This window comes from Dicentrarchus labrax, unplaced genomic scaffold, assembly GCF_905237075.1.
Source record: "Dicentrarchus labrax unplaced genomic scaffold, dlabrax2021, whole genome shotgun sequence".
Lineage (NCBI taxonomy): Eukaryota > Metazoa > Chordata > Actinopteri > Moronidae > Dicentrarchus > Dicentrarchus labrax.
The window spans coordinates 33,149,030-33,175,783 of NW_026136704.1; the positions used below are offsets into that span (position 1 = coordinate 33,149,030).

The following is a 26,754-nucleotide window of genomic DNA, read 5'->3' on the forward strand; positions in this document are numbered from 1 at the left end:
AAAAACATCAATCAGTTTTTACTTGTTTCCTTACTGTTGTCTCTCCAGACTGAGTGTCTGTAACCTCTCAGAGAGAAGCTGTGAAGCTCTGTCCTCAGTTCTCAGCTCCCAGTCCTCTAGTCTGAGAGAGCTGGACCTGAGTAACAACAACCTGCAGGATACAGGAGTGAAGCTTCTGGCTGCTGGACTGAAGAGTCCACATTGTGAACTGGACACTCTCAGGTCAGGAATCATTAACCCATTCAACTTATCATTGATTGAGGCGGCTGTGGCTCAGAGGCAGAGTGGGTCGTCCCCTAATCGGAAGGTTGTTGGTTCGATCCCCGGCTGCTCCTGCCACATGTCGAAGTATCCTTGAGCAAGATACTGAACCCCAAATTGCACAGCATCGGCGTGTGAATGTGTATGAATGAGTTAGTTTCTGTTTGATGGACTTTGCCATCGCTGTGTGAAAGGGTGATTGTGGCACGTAGTGTAAAAACGCTTTGAGTGGTCAGAAGACTAGAAAGGTGCTATACAAGTACAGGTTCATTTACCATTAGTGGATAAACAGCTAACCTGTTTAGGATTGTGTCTGCTAATATGATTTGTCAAAGGACCTTTAACTAAACTTCAGCAGCTAGACTAGATGGAAAATTACTTTCCATGAGGATTTGTATCATTTGTTGTTGCATGATAGAATACCACAGAGAAAGATTTATTCTACATGTGTATCTGGACCAAAATGTAAATAAAATAAAAACCAAGAGCACAGAGCCAAGTATTCACAGGGGGGTTCCTCAAGAACTGGTTTCAGGATAAAGGGCAGACTGGTTTCCTCTGTCTGGTGGCGACTTTGATAAACCACTGTGAAGTCACATTTTTCTTTTGTGAGTGCACACAGCGCTCTGCTCAAAGTCTTTATTGTCCCTTTTTGACCAAAGCTTCACTCTTCATGAACACATTGTAATGTTTTTAGCATGCTAGCAGCATGGTTCTATGGATGGTAATGTAGGTCAGTCAGTCCGTTCTCCACTTTGGTCCAGAGTGAAATATCTCTACAGCTATTGGATGGATTGTGATGAGATGTGCTTCAGACATTCATGTTCCCCTCAGGATGAATTGCAATAACTTTATTGATCTTTTTCCTTTAACGCCACCATCAGGTCAACATTTTAATGTAAATACTCTGGTCCATGAACAAATACCTGCAGAACTAATGACATTCCCATCCACCTCAGCTGCACTTTGTGTTTACTGCTAATGATCTAATGAGTAAAAACAAAGATTATTTCTTTATTTGCAGACGATCTCTGCTTGTATTGGACGCACCCTCAGATGATCTGCCATGTGTGTTGTTTTGTGGCTTTGCAGGCTGTCAGACTGTCTGATCACAGAGGAAGGCTGTGCTTCTCTGGCCTTAGCTCTGAGCTCCAACCCCTCCCATCTGATAGAGCTGGACCTGAGCTACAATCATCCAGGAGACTCAGGAGTGAAGCTGCTGTCTGCTGCACTGGAGGATCCACAGTGGAGACTGGACACTCTCAGGTATGAAGAGGCCTGCTGCAGCCACAGACAGTCAGTCTGATAGAGGAGGTCTGTTTGGTTCATGGTGGATATGAGTGTTATATGAACAATCACACATGTAGGAAGCCTTTTTCTGTTTCTCTGAACATAAACACTGGTTGAACATAAAAAGGAGATATTTGTGTAGAGCAATAGTAGTGAACATAGTCTTCACAGCAAACACGGGTTGTAAATATATGACATTTGCAGACACCAAGTCGCTAGTCTAAATCTAGTTCTTGGCACCTTGAGACTGTAATCAATAGAGTAATATCAGAAACCGACTAATCAATAGACTAAGGTCAGAGGGTTCACTGACCCACAGAAGGAGGAGTACTTCAGCAAGAGATTCAGAGATCAGGAGCAGGCCAGCAAAATAATCTCCCACATTAAGACCTCACAAAGCCTCCACATCATGTGCCACATCCCAGTCTTCTGCTGGATCACTGCTACAGTTCTGGAGGATGTGTTGAAGACCAGAAAGAGAGGCGAGCTGCCCAAGACCCTGACTGAAATGTACATCCACTTCCTGGTGGTTCAGTCCAAACTGAAGAACATCAAGTATGATGGAGGAAGTGAGACAGATCCACACTGGAGTCCAGTGAACAGAAAGATGATTGAGTCTCTGGGAAAACTGGCTTTTGAGCAGCTGCAGAAAGGCAACCTGATCTTCTATGAATCAGACCTGACAGAGTGTGGCATCAATATCAGAGCAGCCTCAGTGTACTCAGGAGTGTTCACACAGATCTTTAAAGAGGAGAGAGGACTGTACCAGGACAAGGTCTTCTGCTTCGTCCATCTGAGTGTTCAGGAGTTTCTGGCTGCTCTTCATGTCCATCTGACATTCATCAACTCTGGAGTCAATCTGCTGGCAGAACAACAATCAACCTCCCAGAAGTCTGAAACAAGAAAAGATTAATCAATAGAGTAATATCAGAAACAGACTGTAATCAATAGAGTAATATCAGTGTTTTGACACTGACTGAGGGTTTGGAGGGAAACAGTGTTGGAGTCTCTGTCAGGTGGTTTTAGGGCAGAGGTCTGGAACCAAGGACTGCTTTTGAAGTGGGACTCTGAATGGAGAGCGGATCATCCAAAAAGAGGTTTGTGTGTGTTATCAGATGTTGTCCTCCTCTTTCACACACACCAACATCCTGTGGCTCACTCTCAGTGTATGAGGAGAGTTTAGGGGGAGCAGCGATGCACACATTGTGTATCTGTGTATGACACTGATGTAATGTCCATGTTTGCATGCTGAAAGAGGATGTGCTGCTCTGATCCCCCTCCTCCTTTCAGGGTGGAGCCTGCTGGAGTCCGATGGTTGAGACCAGGTCTGAGGAAGTGTAAGTGTGAAAACAAAGCAGCACACATTCAACCATCTTCACACTGTGACATCACTCATTCACAGCTCTGATGTCATCATCAAAGTGTCAATCAATGATCAGATGATAGATCAATAACTGCAGCTGTATTGTGTCTTTTTCTCTCTATCAGATTCCTGTGAACTCACAGTCGACACAAACACAGTGAACAGAAACATCAAACTGTCTGACAACAACAGGGAGATGATTAATGTGGAGGAGGATCAACCATATCCTGATCATCCAGACAGATTTGACTGCTGGTATCAGCTGCTGTGTAGAAATGTTCTGACTGGTCGCTGTTACTGGGAGGTCGAGTGGAGAGAAAGAGTTTCTATATCTGTGAGTTACAGAGGAATCAGCAGGAGAGGAAACAGTAAAGACTGTGTGTTTGGAGGGAATGATCAGTCCTGTAGTCTGTACTGCTTTGATCGTCGTTACTCTGTCTGGCACAATAAGAGAGAAACACCCATCTCCTCCTCTTCCTCCTCCTCTGTCTCTAACAGAGTAGCAGTGTATATGGACTGTCCTGCTGGCACTCTGTCCTTCTACAGAGTCTCCTCTGACACACTGATCCACCTCCACACCTTCAACACCACATTCACTGAACCTCTTTATCCTGGATTTGGACTCTGGTCCAGTTCTGGTTCCTGGGTGTGTGTGAGTCCTGTGTAGGAGGGAGAGTCTCAGATCAGTTCAGTCTGTACAGGATCACAGTTCCATCCATCTTTCAGGTGATTGTTGTGTCTTTCCTCCCTTAAAGCTTTGATTCTCTCACACTGCGTAGTGTTAAGTTGGTTTTTCCTTTAGTTTGATATGTATGCTCTGTTTGTTTGTTTGTTCATATATGTATATTCTGATTCTGTTTTTGTTATCTTGTGTCATCAGGTCAAATAAAGTTACTGAAGAGAATAAAGAGAAATGATAAAAGCTAAAAACGTATTTCATTTAAACAGTTTATATTACCTGTGCTGATGGGGGGTTCCTGCTGTCATATATAATTCATTTGAAAGCCTTGTTCTTAGTCTTTCTCACCCAAACTGGAAAACACTGCAGCCAGTTCTATTTTGTTATAGTGTAACTCTGATTTTATATCTGAATTCTCAGAGTTTTCCTTAAATCAGATAAAGTAATTATTGTATGTAACCCAGTAAGAACAACACTTAATTGACTACTGTACTCAGATTCAACTCAAGGAGCGAGGGATAAATTAATGTAAAAGGTAAACACAGGGATGTTTATTTTCACAATCAACAAAAAGTGGAATCACGGTTCAGATTCAAATCCCCAATATATAAAAGAAATAAAAGAACTGAAAGTAAAGTGTCTCTTTACAGCTTATTGCTGTCTGATATCAATGTTCGTAAAAGTCCAGTCCAAAGAGCTTAGTTTGTATCCCTGTCCATCCAAGTGTAGTCAATGTGTATGTGCTACCCGGGTAGAATGTGTGTGTGTTTGTCTGTATGCTTGCTGCGTGCAGCGTAGATCTTATCTGCTCCAGGCATGAATCTTCAGGAAGATGATGAAGATGGAGAATTACAGATACTCTCTAACCCTGCCTTGCGTCAGACAAGAAACCTGGTTGGAATCGACGCTGTCCCAAAATGCAGAACCAGCAACTCAAAAAAACCCATCGGAGTCCTCAATCATATAAAACAAAAGAAACCAAATCCTCCTGTCGCAGCGGTCTGGAACCCTCTGGCAACAACTTTGGTCACGTGCAAATTCATAAACATGAGAACAAACAATATTTCTTCCATAAAATGTCATCAACTTCACTTGTGGCTGTATCGTGAGTTGTTAGCATCAGGCTTAGCTGAGGTGTTTTCTTTTTTTTGATCCCAGCATGCCATGCTCACATCTACTGGATTTACTACATATCACTTACATAATGCGCCCTCTAGCGGCTATTTTAGGCAACTACAGTCATCTTGGAACACAGTTCCCTCATAAATTCAGATATTAAAAGGAAACTTATTAACTATGAGGCCAAACAAACAAATAATAGTCAGTTAACCCAAAGCTGTACTTTCATAGGGGTTACATGTAGGTGATTTTAATATACATGTGGATGTTAACAATGACAGCCTTAGTAACGCATTTATATCATTAATAGACTCAATTGGCTTCTGTCAGAGTGTAAATAAACCAACTCATTGTTTTAATCACACTCTTGACCTTGTTCTATCATATGGCATTGATATTGAACATTTAATAGTCTTCCCACATAATCCTTTCCTATCTGACTTATCTAATTCATACTATTAGATTATAAGCCATTAGGCAAAACTCCCTACAGCAGATGTCTATCTGACAGTGCTATAGCTAAATTTAAGGAGGAGATTCCTTCAGTGTTTAATTCAATGCCATGTCTGAATTTAACAGAGTCCTATAATAACTTTAGTCCCTCTGAAATTGATAATCTTGTCGATAGTGCTACAGGCTCACTACGATCAACATTAGACTCTATCGCTCCTATAAAAAGGAAATTATTAAAACATAGGAGACTAGCACCTTGGTATAACCACCAAACCCGCCAGTTAAAGCAAATAGCTAGGAAATCTGAAAGGAAATGGCTTCTAAATTATCAGAATATCGCTCAATTTGGCATGATAATCTTAAAACCTATAGAAAGGCCCTCCGTAATGCCAGAGGAGCCTATTACTCAGCACTAATAGAAGAAAATAAGAATAACCCTAGGTTCCTCTTCAGCACTGTAGCCAGGCTGACAGAGAGTCACAGCTCTATTGAGCCACATATCCCCATAAACTTAAGTAGCAATGACTTCATGAGCTTCTTCTATAATAAAATTATCACTATTAGAGAGAAAATTAATCACCAACTGCCATCAACAGTTATCAGTGGCTCTCCAAGTTCAGGAACTTTAACTAATGTAAAGTCAAATATATATTTTGGATGTTTTTCTGATATCAATCTTCATCAGTTAACTTCAATAATTTCTTCAACGAAGCCATCAACCTGTCTTTTAGACCCCATCCCAACTAGGCTGCTTAAAGAAATCGTACCCTTAATTGGCACTTCTTTACTAGATATGATCAATCTTTCTTTATTATCAGGCTGTAATTAAACCCCTTCTTAAAAAGGACTTGTCTCTGTACTTGTATTATTAGATCTTAGTGCTGCATTTGACACCATTGACCATAATATTCTTTTACATAGACTTGAGCATCAAATTGGCATTAAAGGAACCGCACTAAGCTGGTTTAAGTCATATTTATCAGATTGCTCGCAGTTTGTACATGTTAACGATGAATCTTTCATAAATACTACAGTTAGTCATGGAGTTCCACAAGGTTCTGTACTTGGACCAATACTATTTACTTTATATATGCTCCCTTAAGGCAACATTATTAGGAATCACTCCATTAACTTTCACTGTTATGCAGATGATACGCAGGTATATCCATCAATCAAGCCCAATGAAATTAATCAATTATCTAAATTACAAACATGTCTTAAGGACATAAAATCCTGGATGACCTGCAATTTTCTGATGTTAAAAGAAATTCTTGTACTTGGCCCCAAACACCTCTGAGACTCACTGTCTAAAGATATAGTCACTCTAGATGGCATTAACTTGGCCTCTAGCACCACTGTCAGGAATCTTGGAGTTATCTTTGATCAGGATTTGTCATTTAACTCCCACATAAAGCAGACCTCCAGGACTGCCTTCTTTCATTTACGTAATATTACAAAAATTAGACACATCCTATCACAGACAGATGCAGAAAAACTAATCCATGCATTTGTTACTTCAAGGCTGGATTACTGCAACTCTTTATTATCAGGTTGCCCCAATAAGTCCATTAAAACGCTCCAATTAATTCAGAACGCTGCAGCACGAGTACTGACAGGAACTAGAAAAAGAGATCACATCTCTCCTGTACTAGCTTCTCTGCACTGGCTCCCTGTAAAATGTAGAATAGAATTTAAAATCCTCCTCCTCACCTCAACAATTATTATTATTATTATTATTATTATTATTATTATTACTACAGTTACTATTATTACTATAATCACTGCTCATTGTCCCCCATCATTGTTGTCGTCATCATCTTCTTCATGTTCATCATCAGTCACTACTATTAGTGTAGCTAGCTACTGTTGTTGCTGTGCACCTGTCTGTCTGTCTGTCTCTCTCTCTCTCTCTCTGTCTTTGTCTCTTGCTCTGTCTCTCTGTCTGTCTCCCTCTCTTCTCCCGAAGGGTCTGTCTGAGGTTTCTGACTCTCCAAGTTTTCCTTGCCGCTGTCTCCAAGGTCTTACTCATGTACGTGGTACTGTTGGGTCTCGGTGAATAATGCTATGAATTGGCGCTATACAAATAAAATTGAATTGAATTGAATTGAACTGACTGCTATAGATACAGGGCAGTGGTCAGTGCTATAGATATAAGGCTGAGATCTGTACTATTTAATACATATTACTAATGAAAGCTCACCATATCTCTTGAACAGTGTTCAGATTTTAGGTGATATCTTCAGATGTGAATCACTTCTTACTGGGACTCTTTCAGAAACTGTATGTTCTTCAGGAAATGTGAATATTCTAGTTAGTAATATTATTTGTTCCTATTTTGTAAATATTTCTGTATGATTGAACGCTTTGTGATATTGTATCAGTTCAGTATTGATTTTATGATGTTCATACTATGACAGCAGATTTTAATTTTTTAAATTGCAATATATTGATGTGTTATATTTACATAAAATAAATACAAATAAATGTAATTCTTATTTGCGTGTGCAGTACATATATATATTAATTTGTGGTTATTTGCAGTAGTAGTGACAGTATTTACAGTGTGTGACAGTTTGTGGACTTCAGTCTGTTTATCAAACTCACTTCATGTTTGCAGGTCTTAACTTCAAGTTATCAAAGAGCTTTGATGGAAGAAAGAAACTCAGGAACTGAAGAATAAAAATGTCTTTAAATAAACATTCAGAGATTCTTCTGTATTTTGTGTTCATTTTTAGGGCTCAGCTGGAAGAAAGGGAGAAAACTTAAACTCCCTTTCAGACAGACATTTATGATACTGAAACGTCTCTGTAGCCACAAAGATAATTAAATGAATGCCAAAGAAACCAGAAAATATTCACATCTGTCAATTGGCTAACGGTTAATCAATGAACAGTTGCTGCCAATTAATTTTCTGTCAATCAACCAATCGATTAACTATTTCAGTTCTAATAGTTCCGGTTGGTTCCAGGGTAAATACTTAAACTATAGGTATCAAACTACAGGTGCTCTTTGGATCCGAGGATAGAGGAGGTCAGACCTTCTAATAATTTAGAACCAGAACACACCAACGCACTCTGAAGGGAAGAAGAGCTGATCAGAGCAGCACTGGATTACAGGTGCAATCAATAAAGTGGACAACCAGGCTGAGGTATCAATAACTATAAATACATCAATCTGGGTGGGGAAGGGAGCAGCCCCTCCCTCATTACCACCACTGAGGTGCCCTTGAGCAAGGCCCTGAAGCCCAACTGCTTCCTTTCAGTGAGCCTCCCTCAATCAATCAATATATATTCATACTGCGAGTCAGCAGCATCGTTTCTGATCAGTTTTATTTATTGGAAAGAAAACAAACAAACAAACATAAATAAGCAGAAAGACACAAACAGAACGTTTATCCCGACTCCTCTGATGGACCAGAGTCCTGAAACAAGTTCTGGATCCAGAGTGTATCATGGTGGTTCCCAACCTGACTGTAGTTCATATTGTATTGATCAATAACAGTAACTGATCAACAGTGAACACAATAACTGCAGGAAGTTTGTGGAAAACCAGAGATTAATATCAATAATAATAATAATTATAATAATAAACGTATTAAAATATGTAGTTTTCTTCAGGAAATAGATGAAATGCTGTGTTTGTGTTTGTTATTATTTATATTATGGTTGAAATCGAGACGTTTTGTCGAACAATGAACAGAAACACAATCAGAAACAATACAATCCGTCTCCATGGCAACTAAATAATAATTAGCGTCTCTGCAGGGAAACAAACTGGAATCGTTCACGTCGGTTATCGATAGAAATACGATGAGTCATTATTTTAACTCATGCTTTACTTCCTGTTGAAGCCGAACGCGGCGGCGGCTTCTTTCTGTACATTTTATACATCTTTACATTTTCCCAGCAGCCCCGGTGGTTGGGCGTCCCTACGCGGTGCCGCCGTCGTCGCTGCCGCCTCCTCTGCCCGGCCCTCCTCGGGTCCTCAGGTCGTGCATGAGAGCATGATGGGAAACCAGGAACAATTGATCCAAATATTATTGATAAACGACCACAAAGCTGCAAACAGCGTTTTTATCTCTGGCCAATCAATCAATAATCAATAATCAATCTGTTTCTGGAGAACTGAAACCGATAAAAACCAACGTCAGGAAGGCATCGGAGCGCCTGCTGTGATTGGTCGAAACACCAACTTACACTCCGAATAAAGCTCCTCCTAAATGAGCTGCGTGGTCAAAGAACTTCCATCCCAACACCACGCCGGCTGTATCCATGGCAACGATGGCCTTCAGCGCCTGGAGACAGACAGACAGACAGACAGACAGACAGACAGAGACAGACAGTCACACAAAGAGAGACAGACAGTCAGGCAGAGAGAGAGAGAGAGAGAGACAGTCAGAGACAGACAGAGAGAGAGACAGACAGACAGACAGACAGAGACAGACAGTCACACAAAGAGAGACAGACAGTCAGACAGAGAGAGAGAGAGACAGTCAGAGACAGACAGAGAGAGAGATAGACAGACAGACAGAGAGAGACAGACAGACAAACAGACAGAGAGAGAGAGAGAGACAGACAGACAGACAGACAGACAGACAGAGACAGACAGTCACACAAAGAGAGACAGACAGTCAGGCAGAGAGAGAGAGAGAGAGACAGTCAGAGACAGACAGAGAGAGAGACAGACAGACAGAGAGAGACAGTCAGAGACAGACAGAGAGAGACAGGATGAGCTCATGATGTCAGACAGGTGAACCAGGTGCAGTGTGACTCACGTTGGCAGCAGTGAAGGTGAACATTGGGAGGAAGATGATGGCCAGTTTGGCTTCTGGCATTTTGGTGCAGACGGCAGCTAGAACGGTCATTATAGCTCCAGACTGGAACCAGAGAGAATAAACTCATTATTGATCATATTGATCAGAATACACTGTATCTTTATGGATGATATTGATCAGTATACACTGTATCGTTATGGATGATATTGATCCTGTATTGACAGTCAGACTGTGGACATATGACGGCCTTTAGCTCCCGTGTTTCTAGAGTTACGTGTTGTTACGAACACTTTGAGAATTGTTAAAATGTGATATTTCTTAAAGGGAGTTTGGTGCAGGGAGCTTTTAGTTGGATTCAAACTGCTGATATGGATCATTGTTAACGTTTAGTCTCCACTACAGAAACACTAGCTGACTGCTAAAGGCTGATCAGGTTGATTGATGCTTTAATAATGAGAGTATTGATCACCGATGCTGGTGTTGTTACTTACGGCTCCCAGAGACGGACCGAACCTCCCTGTGGCCATCTTACAAATATAACTGACAAACGTAGATACGACACCTGAACACACAGAACAAACAAATCAGAGTAAACAACAACAACAACAACAACAACAACAGTGTGTGCAACCAATCACAAGCTGAACCTGCAGTGTGTCGTGCTGGCGTACCTGCAGACAGGTAGACGGCCATGAACTGCTCTCTGCCCAGCATAGAGACGGCGCTGGTGGAGAAGCTCCAGAGGACGTACATGTTGGCAGCCAAGTGGAAGAAAGAGAAGTGGCTGAATGTTGAGAGGAGCATCGGAGTGTGTGAGTCAGTGCAGATGTCTACATACTTTTGGCCAAAGTCCCAAACTACAGCCTGAGACAGAGCTGCTCTCTTTACATTCAGTCAGTGTGTTTTGGCCTTTTTGGAGCCTAAATCTTTTCTGACTGCAGAGAGTTGAGTTTTTGTGTTTGAAATGAAAGTAAAGTAGTGATCAGTGCTGCTGTCTAGGACCTTCTAACTGACTGAATAATACTCATTACTTTGTACTGCACTGGTTGGATTGGACAGCAGTCAGTATGAGAGCAGCCTGTAGGCGGCAGTGTCTCTAACATTTGTCCTCCAGCAGGAATCAAACCCACATCACATGTTTCACTGTCAGCAGCTCATCCTCCTGATCGACCTCTCACTGTGAACATGGTAAGAACAGATGTGTGAGTGATCAGCGCCCCCCCAGTGGTCAGATGGAGGAACTGCAGCACTTGGTTCATATCTCACTGAAATCCTCGACGTCTCCAAATGATTGAAAACACAAGTCCAGGAGTTCAGGTTCCATTTTAATGGACAGTTTAACAACTGGCTGCCTCTGTGGACTTTGTGCTCCTCATCAAGGTTCCGCTTTATTGTCTTTATTATCCTTTGGATCAGCAATCTCACTCATTCTCTAGATTGGAGCAGTGATGTTCTGGGTGGTTTTACTCAGCTGCTGCAGAGTCCTCTGGTCCTGGACTGTCCACATTTAATTCCAGTTCTGACCCTCTGTATCTGTCTTCAGACACTTCTCACTTCTCCCAGACCCACCAATCATTTCTGATGGGCTCCCCAGACTTCATCCATCCACCAGAGGCCCTCAGACTGTCCCACTGGTTCCCAATTACCCCCCACAGTATGTATAGGAGCTCATCTCCACCTGCTCCTGGACAGACTGTCCACTGCTGACCCTGATTCCTGTTAACCTGGTGGATCCTCAGCTGCCTCCCCTCCCCAGTAGGCTTCTGTACCCTCATTCCACCAATGAGTAAGTGGTGTAGACAGGGCTGTTTGTCTTCCTGTTCCTGAACTCAACAATCAGCTGTTTGCTTGATGACATTGAGCAGTCGGTTGTTCTCTGTGCACCTGCAACAAGGTTCAACTCCTCCAGAGTCTGTGAGTCTGAACTTGGTCTGCTTTGTATTAAGATAGGCCTCATAAGACTGTTTGTCCTGGTGCATGCTCAGAAGCTTCCCTGCTGGCCTAACAATGTAAACTGACACAAATCTCCAGTGTACTGTCTAATGTGTAGTTGTTAACATGTTTCTGAATCCAACGTGTTGGACTACAGTGACTCCGTTACCATGGTAACCAACACTCACTAAAGCTGCTTGCTGGAAGTCCAATAACAACAAATGAAGATGAAATCAACTTCCAGCTACTTCAGGTCAACATTTATCTTCCTATGCTCCCATTAAACAGCGACTGTATCTGCTTTCACTGGCAGTTACAGATATGGTTAATGTTTATCACTCACACTCCTCTCTGCTGTTTCTAGGTCAAAGTCTAGTTTCACTTCCGCTCTGGATGTTTCCTGATTAAAGTTTACTTTCACTTGCGAGCGTGGCAGTTGGTTTTCTCCGTCTCAACCTCCAGCTGAAGGTAATGGAACAAGTTTTTAATGTTTTCCTTGTTAACAAAAGCTGTCGTTAGTTTATTTCTCTGCTGGACACTGTACTTTTACTGAACTCAATCACTTGTTCCAGCACTGCTAACTTTGAATGGATCAGACTGTAACAATAAAGCAGTTTGAGCTGCTCTGCTCACTGATTCTATCTCTGATTGTTTACAGTGCAAACAGAATAACTGTGCAATACTTCATACTTTATACTTCACTACAGCTTCTTACTTTATCACATTATTTGAACATTACAGATCAAAGTCTCCAGCAGTGTCTAAAGTCCTTCAAATCAACAGTTTGTACTTTGAGTCAAACTGTGAACACAGTATTGTCTCAGTGTGTTACTAATAGTTGGAGTACTTGTTGTAGTACTACTTCCCTGATTTGATGTTATTGATGAGCTCTGGTACACAGGCCTGCTGCACTGCACTGTTCACCTCCTGAGTTTAACAATAAAGTTTGATTCAAAAAAGACTGCAGCCTCATCACGCTGCATTCAAGGCCCGTGGGAAGTTGGAAAGTCCCTCGTGCTGCGTTCATGAGACAAAGTGTGAACCAGACTGAGTTTTTGACTTCTTCATAATTTCATAATAATTCCTGTAAAGTTTCCTGGAGAACAAAATGTAATTTTGGTCTCATTACAGATGAAATAGAGACACTCTTGGTTGACTGCCATCTTCCTCCACTTGTCTTTAGAAATCATGTGGCACCATCTGCTGGTGCCAAAGTGAACTGCAGGATGATTCCATTAGAAATGAGAAAAACGTTATTGTCACATTAGTGGTTGACGTGGCTCACACAGGTTCACATAGAATAAAAGCAGCAACATGAATGACTTCATATACTGTTGGATAACTTCATCTATAATAATACATAATCGTTGATTATTGATTCTGTATTGGATTCATGAGCTCCATCTGCACAGTAACTCCAATATAAAGTAGCATACAGTCGAAATAGGCATTGTACTAAAGTACAGTAGTTGAGTAATGAACTTAGTTACTTTCCTCCACTGGCTGCCGCTTCATGTCGCCATCTAGCGGACTGCTAGTAGAAGTCCAGCAGCTGATGGCAGCTTCCTCTGCCTCACACTGCTGTCTGACTGCATTCAACTGACACTGATATGAAAGAGAGAATAAGAGCCAATCACTGGAGGAGCAGCTGATCTTCTTTCAGGAGAAATGATGGAAAGGATGATTTCAGTTGATGTGCACATGAATGATTTGTGTTTCCTCTCCAGATCAAAGTGTGTGTGAGCTGATGTGGATGTGAGTTCAGCAGCATGAGTCAGTGTGAGGACAGAGAGGAGGGAGTCCCTTCCTCTAAAAGGACTCTGTGGGGACCTGAACCTGGACCTGGAGCTAAACCTGGACCTGAACCCAGCTGTGTGTCCTTCAAGAGCGACCGGTCAAAAGATGATTTTATTGTTTTTAAACAAAAATGTTCGTCTGACAAAAGGTACGTTTTTAGAATTTAAGTTTTTAGACACAAACTCTGATCAGAGTTTGTGTCAGAGGTGGAGGACTTGAGACTTCCTGAATAACATTGATAAAAGACTCGACTTGACTTTGACTTGGTATTCCTGACTTGAGATGTGACTTAAAGTTGAGACAGATGGCTTGAAAGGACATTTTTTATTGAATACTTGCATTTTTCTACATATTGACAGAACAGAACAGAAGTTCTGTTTTGGTTCTGAAAGGGTTAGGGGGTTAGTTAGTTAGTTAGTTTTCCCAATATCATGCAGCTCTACTTAGAATACAGGACAACAATGTTGCTGCTGATGGATCCGAAAGTTCACTGGTCACCAACAGGAAAATCTGATCAGAAATCAGGAAATTTAGTCCGAGTTTGGTTGAATATTTTAAGGAAAACTGAAGCGATGATACAGACTGAAATTATCCTTTTCTGGTTAATAGCTGCTAGTTTCTCTTGCAGCTTCTGTGTCTGAAGATAAACAATCAGTTCACATCCATGGTGGTCTTCTTCTCTGTCTAACAGGATCTATAGGAGACCAGACTCTACTGGACCTGGACCTGGACCTGAACCCAGCTATGTGTCCTTCAAGAGCGACCTGTCAAAAGGGATCATCACTGACATTAAAAGAAGACATTCATGTGGCAAAAAGTAAGATGTTGTGATGCTTTAATGATTCCTTTTTATATTGGGGCTGAAACGATTCCTCCAGGAACTGGATGACTAAAGTTCTTTGCATCAAGGCTTCATGTAACCCATATAAGTACATACAGCCATACAGCACACTGTGTGTTGCACAGATTATCACTGTCACACAACGCACTTTGGAGAGAGAAAATAACGAGGGGGGAAGAGAAGAGACAGAAAGTGTCCAAAGTTTGTGACCATTTCAATCAGAAAACAAAATGCAAACTCTGTACAGTGTCTGTTGGAAACTAGCCGAGCACAAGAGCACATTTTAAAATGTGTACCACTGTCCAATAGTACCCTCGGTCCGGGTCAGCAGTTCTCCTCCCCAACTAGAAACAACCCAGCTGAGCTCTGCCTCCCTCTCCTGAGTCATCTGATGGTTTGCCAGAATGTCTTTGAGGCCAACTAAAAGTTCTTCAGCGTGGCATCCCCAAACTTTTTCCACCTACAAAGTTGTCCTCATGTGATCCAAGAAGCAGCTGACCTTCTGGTCTCAGAATACCTGTTTGCTGCTTCAGGAGTCCAGCAGGCACAGATGACCTCCTTGGCACAGCTGCTAACTGCTGCCGTTCAGACACTGATTGACAGATGTGTTGTTGATGACATTTCTAATGGGGCCAGAGGAATTCTGGTCCAGTGCAGTTTTGGCTATACTAAATTAATGCCAAAACTGCTTTAGTCCTGGTTTGGTTTAATTGTCTTTGTTGGTTTTTTTTAACCCTGGTTTGGGGCAATATTAAGTAGTGCTTTTAGTTTTGATTTGGTCCCAGAAGAAGAATATCTGTCTCTGTTTCACAGCAACGTACTAATTTCCTTCCAATTACCACTGGGCAGATAGCATCCAATCAGACTGTGTGAGACTGTCCACAGTATTATATTGGGTCAACAAGTGCAGCAGGTCAATCATCTGCATCAGTGTTCTTTACTATAATTTACCTCAAAGGACCTTTAGTTTGTGTTTGTCTCTGTGTGGACAGACATAATGTGAGCTCATTCTTCATGATTCCTCCACAGAGTGGACCAGGAGAGCTCAGAGGTTCCCAGTGGTCAGTCTGCCCAGCAGCATCAAACACACCTGGACTCCATATTTATGGTCTGTACATGGACAACAACTACTTTTACATCTATTGTGTTCACAATAATCTCCATGCTGCACTTTTTAGATCAGAGGATTGTCTGTCCAACATGGATCTGATGTTTGCTTCCATGATTTGACTTTGATTGATATAATATTCTGTTCCAGCTGCTGGAGGACAACATTGTCACTTTTGTGAAGAACGAGCTGAAGAAGATCCAGAAGGTTCTGAGTTCAGATTACCCAGAATGCTTAGAGAGTCAGAGGGAGGATGAGGAGGTGTTGGACGGTGAGGATGAAGAGCAGAGGAAGAGCAGCAGAGAGGCATTTCTGAAGATCACAGTGCACTTCCTGAGGAGAATGAAGCAGGAGGAGCTGGCTGACTGTCTGCAGAGCAGTAAGAGGATTTCTCTAAAGATTTAACTCGCTGGATAAATGAGATATTTACTGATGTCTCAACAGATGGTGAAGAATATTTTTGTATATCCACTAATGTCACTTAATGATCTTATTTGTTGTGTGTTCATTCAGGAAGTTCTTCTGGAGTTTGTCAGCGTGAACTTAAATCCAACCTAAAGAAGAAGTTTCAGTGTGTGTTTGAGGGGATTGCTAAAGCAGGAAACCCAACCCTTCTGAACCAGATCTACACAGAGCTCTACATCACAGAGGGAGGGACTGCAGAGGTCAATGATGAACATGAGATCAGACAGATTGAAACAGCATCCAGGAAACCACACAGACCAGAAACAACAATCAGACAGGAAGATATATTTAAACCCTCACCTGGAAGAGATGAACCAATCAGAACAGTGATGACAAATGGAGTGGCTGGCATTGGGAAAACAGTCTTAACACAGAAGTTCACTCTGGACTGGGCTGAAGACAAAGCCAACCAGGACATACAGTTCACATTTCCATTCACTTTCAGAGAGCTGAATGTGCTGAAAGAGAAAAAGTACAGCTTGGTGGAACTTGTTCATCACTTCTTTACTGAAACCAAAGAAGCAAGTATCTTCAGGTTTGAAGAATTCCAGGTTGTGTTCATCTTTGATGGTCTGGATGAGTGTCGACTTCCTCTGGACTTCCACAACACTAAGATCCTGACTGATCCTACAAAGTCCACCTCAGTGGATGTGCTGCTGACAAACCTAATCAGGGGGGAACCTGCTTCCCTCTGCTCGCCTCTGGATAACCACAAGACCTGCAGCAGCCAATCAGATCCCTCCTGGGTGTGTTGACATGGTGACAGAGGTCAGAGGGTTCACTGACCCACAGAAGGAGGAGTACTTTAGGAAGAGATTCAGAGATCAGGAGCAGGTCAGCAGACTTATCTCCCACATTGAGACCTCACGAAGCGTCTACATCATGTGCCACATCCCAGTCTTCTGCTGGATCACTGCTACAGTTCTGGAGGATGTGTTGAAGACTAGAGAGAAAGGAGAGCTGCCCAAGACCCTGACTGAGATGTACATCCACTTCCTGGTGGTTCAGTCCAAACGGAAGAACATCAAGTATGATGAAGGAGCTGAGACAGAGACACACTGGATTCCAGAGAACAGAGAGATGATTGAGTCTCTGGGGAAACTGGCTTTTGAGCAGCTGCAGAAAGGCAACCTGATCTTCTATGAATCAGACCTGACAGAGTGTGGCATCGATATCAGAGCAGCCTCAGTGTACTCAGGAGTGTTCACACAGATCTTTAAAGAGGAGAGAGGACTGTACCAGGACATGGTCTTCTGCTACATCCATCTGAGTGTTCAGGAGTTTCTGGCTGCTCTTCATGTCCATCTGACATTCATCAGCTCTGGAGTCAATCTGCTGGCAGAAGAACAAACAACCTCCCAGAAGTCTGAAACAAGAAAAGATGAATCAGCAGAGACACAGTTCTACCAGAGTGCTGTGGACAAGGCCTTACAGAGTCCAAATGGACACCTGGACTTGTTCCTCCGATTCCTCCTGGGACTTTCACTGCAGACCAATCAGACTCTCCTACGAGGTCTGCTGACACAGACAGGAAGTAGCTCAGAAACCAATCAGGTAGCGGTCGAGTACATCAAGAAGAAGATCGAAGAGACTCCCTCTGCAGAGAGAACCATCAATCTGTTCCACTGTCTGAATGAACTAAATGATTGCTCTTTGGTGGAGGAGATCCAACAGTCCCTGAGTTCAGAAAGTCTCTCCACCGATGAACTGTCTCCTGCTCAGTGGTCAGCTCTGGCCTTCATCTTACTGTCATCAGAAAAAGATCTGGACGTGTTTGACCTGAAGAAATACTCTGCTTCAGAGGAGGCTCTTCTGAGGCTGCTGCCAGTGGTCAAAGCCTCCAACAAAGCTCTGTAAGTGGGATTTATTCATCAATAAATACACTGATATCTTTCAACAGGAGAAAAACATAAATCAGTTTTTATTTGTTTCCTTACTGTTGTCTCTCCAGACTGAGTGGCTGTGACCTCTCAGAGAGAAGCTGTGAAGCGCTGTCCTCAGTTCTCAGCTCCCAGTCCTCTAGTCTGAGAGAGCTGGACCTGAGTAACAACAACCTGCAGGATTCAGGAGTCCAGCTTCTGGCTGCTGGACTGGAGAGTCCACATTGTAAACTGGAAACTCTCAGGTCAGGATCAAATTTCACAGTACAGAAAATCTAAGAATTTTCTGATGTATTTTCACTGATTGTACAGCACGAAATATAAACTCTGGCTGAAATCAAGAACCTTATTGTTGTTTTGAAACCATGTGACTTACTATCATTGGATCTTTACAACTGTTCAGATTAGTTGTCACATCCCCAACATGTTCAGAGTAGAACAGAAAGTATTGTGCCCTCCATGAACGTTGGTGTTTAGTTTGGCAGATATGGGAACAGTTCTCCAAATGAGAGTCAAAAGCTTTCTGTTTCAGGCTGTTTATTAGTTGCCTACCACATGAAGGAACTTTAAAACTTAGAATAAACACATTAAATCAGTTATAAAAGCAGAGTCAACCGTCTAGAAAGTGTAACAGAATGTTTAAATAACACTTAACATATGTAGCATAACAGCTACAACCATGTGGCAACATTATTAGTATTTGTACTGTTAGCTCAATGCTAACATATATTATGAATCTCATTATTTCCTCTCCAGACTGAGTGGCTGTAACCTCTCAGAGAGAAGCTGTGAAGCGCTGTCCTCAGTTCTCAGCTCCCAGTCCTCTAGTCTGAGAGAGCTGGACCTGAGTAACAACAACCTGCAGGATTCAGGAGTGAAGCTTCTGTCTGCTGGACTGAAGAGTCCACATTGTAAACTGGACACTCTCAGGTCAGGATTCATGAACCCATTCAACTGATGACCATTTAAAGTGTGATTTACATTAGTGGATAAACAGCTAACCTGTGTAGGATTGTGTCTGCTAATACGATTTGTCAAAGGACCTTTAACTAAACTTCAGCAGGAGTTTCTAGACTCAGAGAACTACTTTCCATGAGGATTTGTATCATTTGTTGTTGAATTATAGAACAGCACAGAGGATTTTAAAGATTTATTCTACATTTGTATCTGGACCAAAATGTACCTGAACAAAGACCAAAACCACGGAGCCAAGTATTGACAGGGGGGTTCCTCAAGAACTGGTTTCAGGATAAAGAGCAGACTGGTTTCCCTCTGTCTGGTGGCGACTTTGATAATCCTCTGTGAAGTCACATTTTTCTTTTGTGAGTTCACACAGCGCTTTGCTCAAAGTCTTTACTGTCCCTTTTTGACCAAAGCTTCACTCTTCATAAACACATTGTAATGTTTTTAGCATGCTAGCAGCATGGTTCTATGGATGGTAATGTGGGTCTGTCAGTCCGTCCTCCACTTTGGTCCAGACTGAAATATCTCAACAGCTATTGGATGGATTGTGATGAAATGTGGTTCAGACCTGCCAGATATAATTCACCAGGACCAGACTGGATTTATAAAACAAAGACAGACACAGGACAATAATCGGCGCACATTACATGTAATGCAAAACATAATCAAAAAAAGATTAGAAGCAATAATAGTGGGACTGGATGCAGAAAAGGCATTTGGTGGAATTTCCTGTATATGGTGCTGGAGCGATTTTGTTTCCATGAAATTTTTGTCAAAACTATTCAATCTCTCTTTAATAAACCCACAGCTAGGATCAAGATCAATGGAAATCTCTCAAACTCCTTCATACATGATCAAAATCTGTTCTTCCAAGGTTATTGTATTTATTCCAAACTCTGCCAGTAGAAGTAAAAGACAAAGACTTCACAAAATGGGACAGATTCATTTCTCGATACATTTGGCAAGGAAAAAGACCACAGATAAGATATAGAACTCTACAGCTTCCCAGAGTTAAAGGGGGACTAGCCCTGCCCTGTTTTAAGAGCTATTATCAGGTGGCGCAACTAAAAACTATGTGGAACTTGTGTAATCCTGCCTACAGTGCGAGATGGAAAGATATTGAATTCAATTGAATTCAAATCAGTTTTATTTGTATAGCGCCAATTCATAACAGAAGTTATCTCAGGACACTCTTCAAATAGAGCAGGTCTAGACCGAACTCTTTATAACATTAATTACAGAGACCGAACAGTACCACCATGAGCAAGCACTTGGCGACAAGGGCAAGGGAAAACTGCCTGTTAAAAGGCAGAAACCTAGGACAGATCCTTCGACTCTAGGTGGGTGGTCGTCTGTCTCGACCAGTTGGGGTGAGAGAGAGAGAGAGAGAGAGAGAGAGAGAGACAAACAGACAGACAGGTGCACAGCAACAACAGTATTGGCAATGGCAATCTAGCAGGACCATGGCACGAGGCTCCACCAGGATCGATAAGAACCTGCGAGACGAGAAAGCACAAGAACTCCGGGGAAGAAGTGAAGTTAGTAACATGCATTAATGGAACATGAATGAGTGCAGAAAGAGAGAGGAAGGGAGGAGCTCAGTGCACCATGGGAAATCCCCCGATAGTCTAGGCCTATAGCAGCATAACTAAGGGATGGTTCAGGACTCACCTGATCCAGCCCTAACTATAAGCTTTATCAAAGAGGAATGTCTTAAGCCTACTCTTGAATGTGGAGAGGGTGTCTGCCTCTAGAACTGAAGGCTCTGGCTCCCGTTCTACTTTTAGAGACTATAGGAACCACAGGTAGCCCAGCATTCAGAGAACATAATGTTCTAGTGGGGTAATAGGGTACTATGAGCTCTTTAAGATATGAAGGGGCCTGACCATGAAGAGCTTTATAGGTGAGGAGGAGGATTTTAAATTCTATTCTACATTTTACAGGGAGCCAATGCAGCGAAGCTAGTACAGTAGAGATGTGATCTCTTTTTCTAGTTCCTGTCAGTACTCGTGCTGCAGCGTTCTGAATTAACTGGAGTGTTTTAATGGACTTATTGGGGCAACCTGATAATAAAGAGTTGCAGTAATCCAGCCTTGAAGTAACAAATGCATGGATTAGTTTTTCTGCATCTGTCTGTGATAGTATGTGTCTAATTTTTGTAATATTACGTAAATGAAAGAAGGCAGTCCTAGAGGTCTGCTTTATGTGGGAGTTAAATGACAAATCCTGATCAAAGATAACTCCAAGATTCCTGACAGTGGTGCTAGAGGCCAAGTTAATACCATCTAGAGTAACTATATCTTTAGACAGTGAGTCTCTAAGGTTTTTGGGGCCAAGAACAAGAATTTCGTTTTTTTCTGAGTTTAACATCAGAAAATTGCAGGTCATCCAGGATTTTATGTCCTTAAGACATGTTTGTAATTTAGATAATTGATTAATTTCATCGGGCTTGATTGATAGATATAACTGCGTATCATCTGCATAACAGTGAAAGTTAATGGAGTGATTCCTAATAATGTTGCCTAAAGGGAGCATATATAAAGTAAATAGTATTGGTCCAAGTACAGAACCTTGTGGAACTCCATGACTAACTGTAGTATTTATTGAAGATTCATCGTTAACATGTACAAACTGCAAGCGTTCTGATAAATATGACTTAAACCAGCTTAGTGCGGTTCCTTTAATGCCAATTTGATGCTCAAGACTCTCTAAAAGAATATTATGGTCAATGGTGTCAAATGCAGCACTAAGATCTAATAATACAAGTACAGAGACAAGTCCATTGTCAGAAGCAATCAGAAGGTCATTATTAACTTTAACCAGAGCTGTCTCTGTGCTGTGATGAACTCCTGACTGAAAATCCTCAAATAAACTATTGTTATGTAGAAAGTCACACAACTCTTTGGCGACTACTTTCTCCAGAATCTTAGAGAGGAAGGGGAGGTTAGAAATTGGTCTATAGTTGGCTAAAACCCCTGGGTCAAGAGTGGACTTTTTAAGAAGGGGTTCAATTACAGCTACTTTAAAGGACTGTGGTACATATCCTGATAATAAAGAAAGATTAATCATATCCAGTAAAGAAGTGCCAATTAAGGGAACAACTTCTTTAAGCAGCCTAGTTGGGATCGGGTCTAACAGACAGGTTGATGGCTTCGATGAAGAAATGATTAAAGTTAACTGATGAAGATCGATAGCAGAAAAACAGTCTAAATATATATCTAAGTTTACATTGGCAGAAGTCCCTGAACTTGGAGAGCCACTGATAACTGTTGATGGCAGTTGGTGATTAATTTTCTCTCTAATAGTAATAATTTTATTATAGAAGAAGCTCATGAAGTCATTGCTACTTAAGTTTATGGGGCTATGTGGCTCAATAGAGCTGTGACTCTCTGTCAGCCTGGCTACAGTGCTGAAGAGGAACCTAGGGTTGTTCTTATTTTCTTCTATTAGTGCTGAGTAATAGGCTCCTGTGGCATTACGGAGGGCCTTTCTATAAGTTTTAAGATTATCTTGCCAATTTGAGCGATATTCTGATAATTTGGAAGAGCGCCATTTCCTTTCAGATTTCCTAGCTATTTGTTTTAACTGGCGGGTTTGGTGGTTATACCAAGGTGCTAGTCTCCTATGTTTTAATAATTTCCTTTTTATAGGAGTGATAGAGTCTAATGTTGATCGTAGTGAGCCTGTAGCACTATCAACAAGATTATCAATTTCAGAGGGACTAAAGTTATTATAGGACTCTGTTAAATTCAGACATGGCATTGAATTAAACACTGAAGGAATCTCCTCCTTAAATTTAGCTACAGCACTGTCAGATAGACATCTGCTGTAGGGAGTTTTGCCTAATGGCTTATAATCTAATAACAGAAATTCAAAAGTTATTAAATAATGGTCAGATAGGAAAGGATTATGTGGAAGGACTATTACATGTTCAATATCAATGCCATATGATAGAACAAGGTCAAGAGTGTGATTAAAACAATGAGTTGGTTTATTTACACTCTGACAGAAGCCAATTGAGTCTATTAATGATATAAATGCGTTACTAAGGCTGTCATTGTCAACATCCACATGAATATTAAAATCACCTACAATAATTACTTTATCTGATTTAAGGACTAAACTTGATAGAAACTCTGAGAATTCAGATATAAAATCAGAGTACGGTCCAGGAGCGCGGTACACTATAACAAATAGAACTGGCTGCAGTGTTTTCCAGTTTGGGTGAGAAAGACTAAGAACAAGGCTTTCAAATGAATTATAATTTAGTTTAGGTTTAGGGTCCATTAAAACGCTCCAATCATATATGGCTGCCACTCCACCTCCTCGGCCAGTGCCTCGAGGAATGTGAGTATTAATATGACTGGGGGGGGTGGATTCATTTAGGCTATCATACTCCTCGTGGGACAACCAGGTCTCAGTAAGACAAAGTAAATCAATATCATAATCTGATATTAATTCATTCACTAAAACAGCTTTAGAGGACAGAGACCTGATATTTAACAGCCCACATTTCATTCTCTTATTTTGTGCTACTGAGGAGTTAGTTTTAATTTTTATTAGATTTTTATGTTGAACTTGTTTGTATTTCTTTAAATAATTTAGGTGGTCGGGGGACAGACACAGTCTCTATGGGGTTTTGGGTGGGTGACTGTTCTAAAGAAAGAGCAGAGAAGTGTGTAAGACAGCAGCTCTGCTTCCTGGTCCTAACTCTGGACTGTCAGGTTTTAGAAATAAACTTCGCCATATTTCAAGATAAGAGAGCCGCTCCATCCAAAGTGGGATGGATGCCGTCTCTCCTAATCAGACCAGGTTTTCCCCAAAAAGGCTTCCAGTTATCAATGAAGCCCACATCGTTTGCTGGACACCACCTTGACAGCCAGCGGTGGAATGACGACATGCGGCTATACATGTCATCACTGGTCACATTGGGGAGGGGTCCAGAAAAAACTACGGAGTCCAACATTGTCTTAGCATAATTACACACCGACTCCACATTAATCTTAGTGACCTCCGATTGGCGTAAACGGGTGTCGTTACCGCCGACGTGGATAACAATCTTACTGTATTTACGTTTACCTTTAGCCAGCAGTTTAAATTTGATTCAATGTCTCCCGCTCTGGCCCCAGGGATACATTTAACTATGGCCGCTGGCTTCGCTAACTTCACGTTTCTGACTATGGAGCTGCCAATAACCAGAGTTGGTTCCTCAGCGGGTGTATCGCTGAGTGGGGAAAATGTATTAGAAACGTGAATGGGTTGGTGGTGAACTGTGGGCTTCGGCGTTTTAGTCTTCCTCCGTTCAGTCGCCCAGCCTCCCTGTCTTCCCGGCTGCTCGGGAACTACCGGGGGAACTACCAGGGGAACTACCGGAGGAACTACCGGAGGAACTACCGGGGGAACTACCGGGGGATCTACCGGAGGAACTACCGGAGGACGGCTAACAGAAGCTACCTTCGGTCGGACCGCACCGGCTACCGGGGGCTGGCTAACTATAGCGGCTAAAGATATCTCAGTGGTGCGGTACCGTTCCTCTAACTCACTAAGCCTCGCCTCCAGCGCAGTAAATAAACTACACTTAATACAGGTACCATTATCATTAAAGGAGGCAGAGGAATAACTGAACATCTGACACACTGAGCAGGACAGAGCAGAGGGAGAGGGAGAAGCCATTGCTAACTGCTAATGCTAATGAAACTAGAGTGTATGAAAAAATTTGAAAGTAGTGAAAAGTCGCTAAAAGAAGGAGAAACTCTGAGTGCTTAGGTAGAACTAGTCTACATTTAAATGTTAAGCGGGAAATAACCGCTGTAACGAGTAAAACTAATTTAGATTTAGCGTTCACTGACAGAGCTACAGCACCAAACAGTGTACACAGAGCAGGAAGGAAACCGGGAATGAGTCTGTATGCTTACCATAGCATGTGATCTCTTTTTCTAGTTCCTGTCAGTACTCGTGCTGCAGCGTTCTGAATTAATTGGAGCGTTTTAATGGACTTATTGGGGCAACCTGATAATAAAGAGTTGCAGTAATCCAGCCTTGAAGTAACAAATGCATGGATTAGTTTTTCTGCATCTGTCTGTGATAGGATGTGTCTAATTTTTGTAATATTACGTAAATGAAAGAAGGCGGTCCTAGAGGTCTGCTTTATGTGGGAGTTAAATGACAAATCCTGATCAAAGATAACTCCAAGATTCCTGACAGTGGTGCTAGAGGCCAAGTTAATGCCATCTAGAGTAACTATATGATAATATAATTAAAAATAAATAAATAAATGTGGTTCAACATTCATGTTCCTCTCAGGATGATTTGTAATAACTTTATTGATCCTCTGACTTTTCATCTAACGCCACCATCAGGTCAACATTTGAATGTGTCCAATACTTTGGTCCATGAGCAAATGCCTGCAGAACTAATGACATTCTCATCCGCCTCAGCTGCACTTTGTGTTTACTGCTAATGATCTAATGAGTAAAAACTAAGATTATTTCTTTATCTGCTTGTATTGGACGCAGCAGTACCCTCAGAAGATCTGCCATGTGTGTTGTTTTGTGCGTTTGCAGGCTGTCAGGCTGTCTGATCACAGAGGAAGGCTGTGCTTCTCTGGTCTCAGCTCTGAGCTCCAACCTCTCCCATCTGAGAGAGCTGGACCTGAGTAACAACAACCTGCAGGATTCAGGACTGAAGCTTCTGTCTGCTGGACTGGAGAGTCCACTTTGTACACTAGAAACTCTCAGGTCTGATCAAGTTATTTTTTTATGACTTGAGATATTTCCCTAAAATATTATCTCCATGTGGTTGTAATGTCAGAATTCACAGTACTTTCAGATGATCTGCCAAAGGTGTTGTTCTGTGTTTTTGCAGGCTGTCAGGCTGTCTGATCACAGAGGAAGGCTGTGCTTCTCTGGCCTCATCTCTGAGCTCCAACCTCTCCCATCTGAGAGAGCTGGACCTGAGCTACAATCATCCAGGAGACTCAGGAGTGAAGCTGCTGTCTGCTGCACTGGAGGATCCACAGTGGAGACTGGACACTCTCAGGTATGAAGAGGTCTGCTGCAGCCACAGACAGTCAGTCTGATAGAGGAGGTCTGTTTGGTTCATGGTGGATATGAGTGTTATTTGGACAATCACACATGTAGGATGCCTTTTTCTGTTTCTCCGAACATAAACACTGGTTGAACGTAAAAAGGAGATATTTGTGTAGAACCATTGTAGTGAACATAGTCTTCACAGCAAACACGGGTTGTAAATATATGACATTTGCAGACACTAAATTGCCAATCTAGGTCTTGGGACCTTGAGACTGTAATCAATAGAGTAATATCAGAAACAGGCTGTAATCAGAAACAGGCTGTAATCAATAGAGTAATATCAGAAACAGACTGTAATCAATAGAGTAATATCAGACTGTAATCAATAGAGTAATATCAGAAACAGACTGTAATCAATAGAGTAATATCAGAAACAGACTGTAATCAATAGAGTAATATCAGTGTTGTATCAGAAGGAGGTTTTCTGCCACTGACACTGACTGAGGGTTTGGAGGGAAACAGTCTTGGAGTCTCTGTCAGGTGGTTTTAGGGCAGAGGTCTGGAACCAAGGACTGCTTTTGAAATGGAGAGCGGATCATCCAAAAAGAGGTTTGTGTGTGTTATCAGATGTTGTCCTCCTCTTTCACACACACACCAACATCCTGTGGCTCACTCTCAGTGTATGAGGAGAGTTTAGGGGGAGCAGCGATGCACACATTGTGTATCTGTGTATGACACTGATGTAATGTCCATGTTTGCATGCTGAAAGAGGATGTGCTGCTCTGACCCCCCTCCTCC

At 41.8% G+C, this 26,754-nt stretch overlaps 3 protein-coding genes across 23 annotated transcripts in view; 2 read left to right on the plus strand and 1 right to left on the minus strand.

Annotated features, from left to right (window-relative positions):
* The window catches only part of LOC127363115 (NACHT, LRR and PYD domains-containing protein 12-like), a 43,011-nt gene that overhangs the window by 5,181 nt on the left and 11,076 nt on the right, over positions 1-26,754 (plus strand). The window contains exons 6-10 of one of the 18 annotated variants that reach the window (XM_051399598.1): positions 49-222; positions 1,354-1,527; positions 18,719-18,892; positions 25,489-25,662; positions 25,790-25,963. In XM_051399598.1, the coding sequence (XP_051255558.1) occupies positions 49-222; positions 1,354-1,527; positions 18,719-18,892; positions 25,489-25,662; positions 25,790-25,963 (870 nt within the window). Of the gene's footprint in view, positions 1-48; positions 223-1,353; positions 1,528-2,841; positions 2,889-3,039; positions 3,686-16,763; positions 17,936-18,033; positions 18,208-18,718; positions 18,893-25,488; positions 25,663-25,789; positions 25,964-26,754 lie in introns of those variants that run through there. The other 17 variants (XM_051399601.1, XM_051399600.1, XM_051399599.1 and 14 more) reach the window with 17 other exon arrangements.
* Positions 1,547-26,754, plus strand: LOC127363165 (protein NLRC3-like). 2 transcript variants are annotated; one of them, XM_051399731.1, is made up of 2 exons: positions 1,547-2,648; positions 26,566-26,754. In XM_051399731.1, exon 1 carries the CDS (start codon positions 1,961-1,963, stop codon positions 2,462-2,464), a length of 504 nt encoding a protein of 167 aa, XP_051255691.1. In that variant the 5' UTR covers positions 1,547-1,960; the 3' UTR covers positions 2,465-2,648; positions 26,566-26,754. The 2 variants fall into 2 exon arrangements, with proteins under 2 accessions (XP_051255691.1, XP_051255692.1); XM_051399732.1 differs by having other exon boundaries at positions 1,547-2,567; positions 26,497-26,754.
* Positions 8,478-26,754, minus strand: part of LOC127363146 (presenilins-associated rhomboid-like protein, mitochondrial) — a 42,909-nt gene continuing 24,632 nt past the window's right edge. Inside the window, exons 7-9 of one of the 3 annotated variants that reach the window (XM_051399685.1) lie at positions 10,431-10,501; positions 9,940-10,041; positions 8,478-9,459 (exon numbers count right to left, since the gene is read on the minus strand). In XM_051399685.1, coding sequence (XP_051255645.1) covers positions 9,358-9,459; positions 9,940-10,041; positions 10,431-10,501 — 275 coding nt within the window. In that variant the 3' untranslated portion in view covers positions 8,478-9,357. The remainder of the gene's footprint in view (positions 9,460-9,939; positions 10,042-10,430; positions 10,502-26,754) is intronic. The other 2 variants (XM_051399683.1, XM_051399684.1) reach the window with 2 other exon arrangements.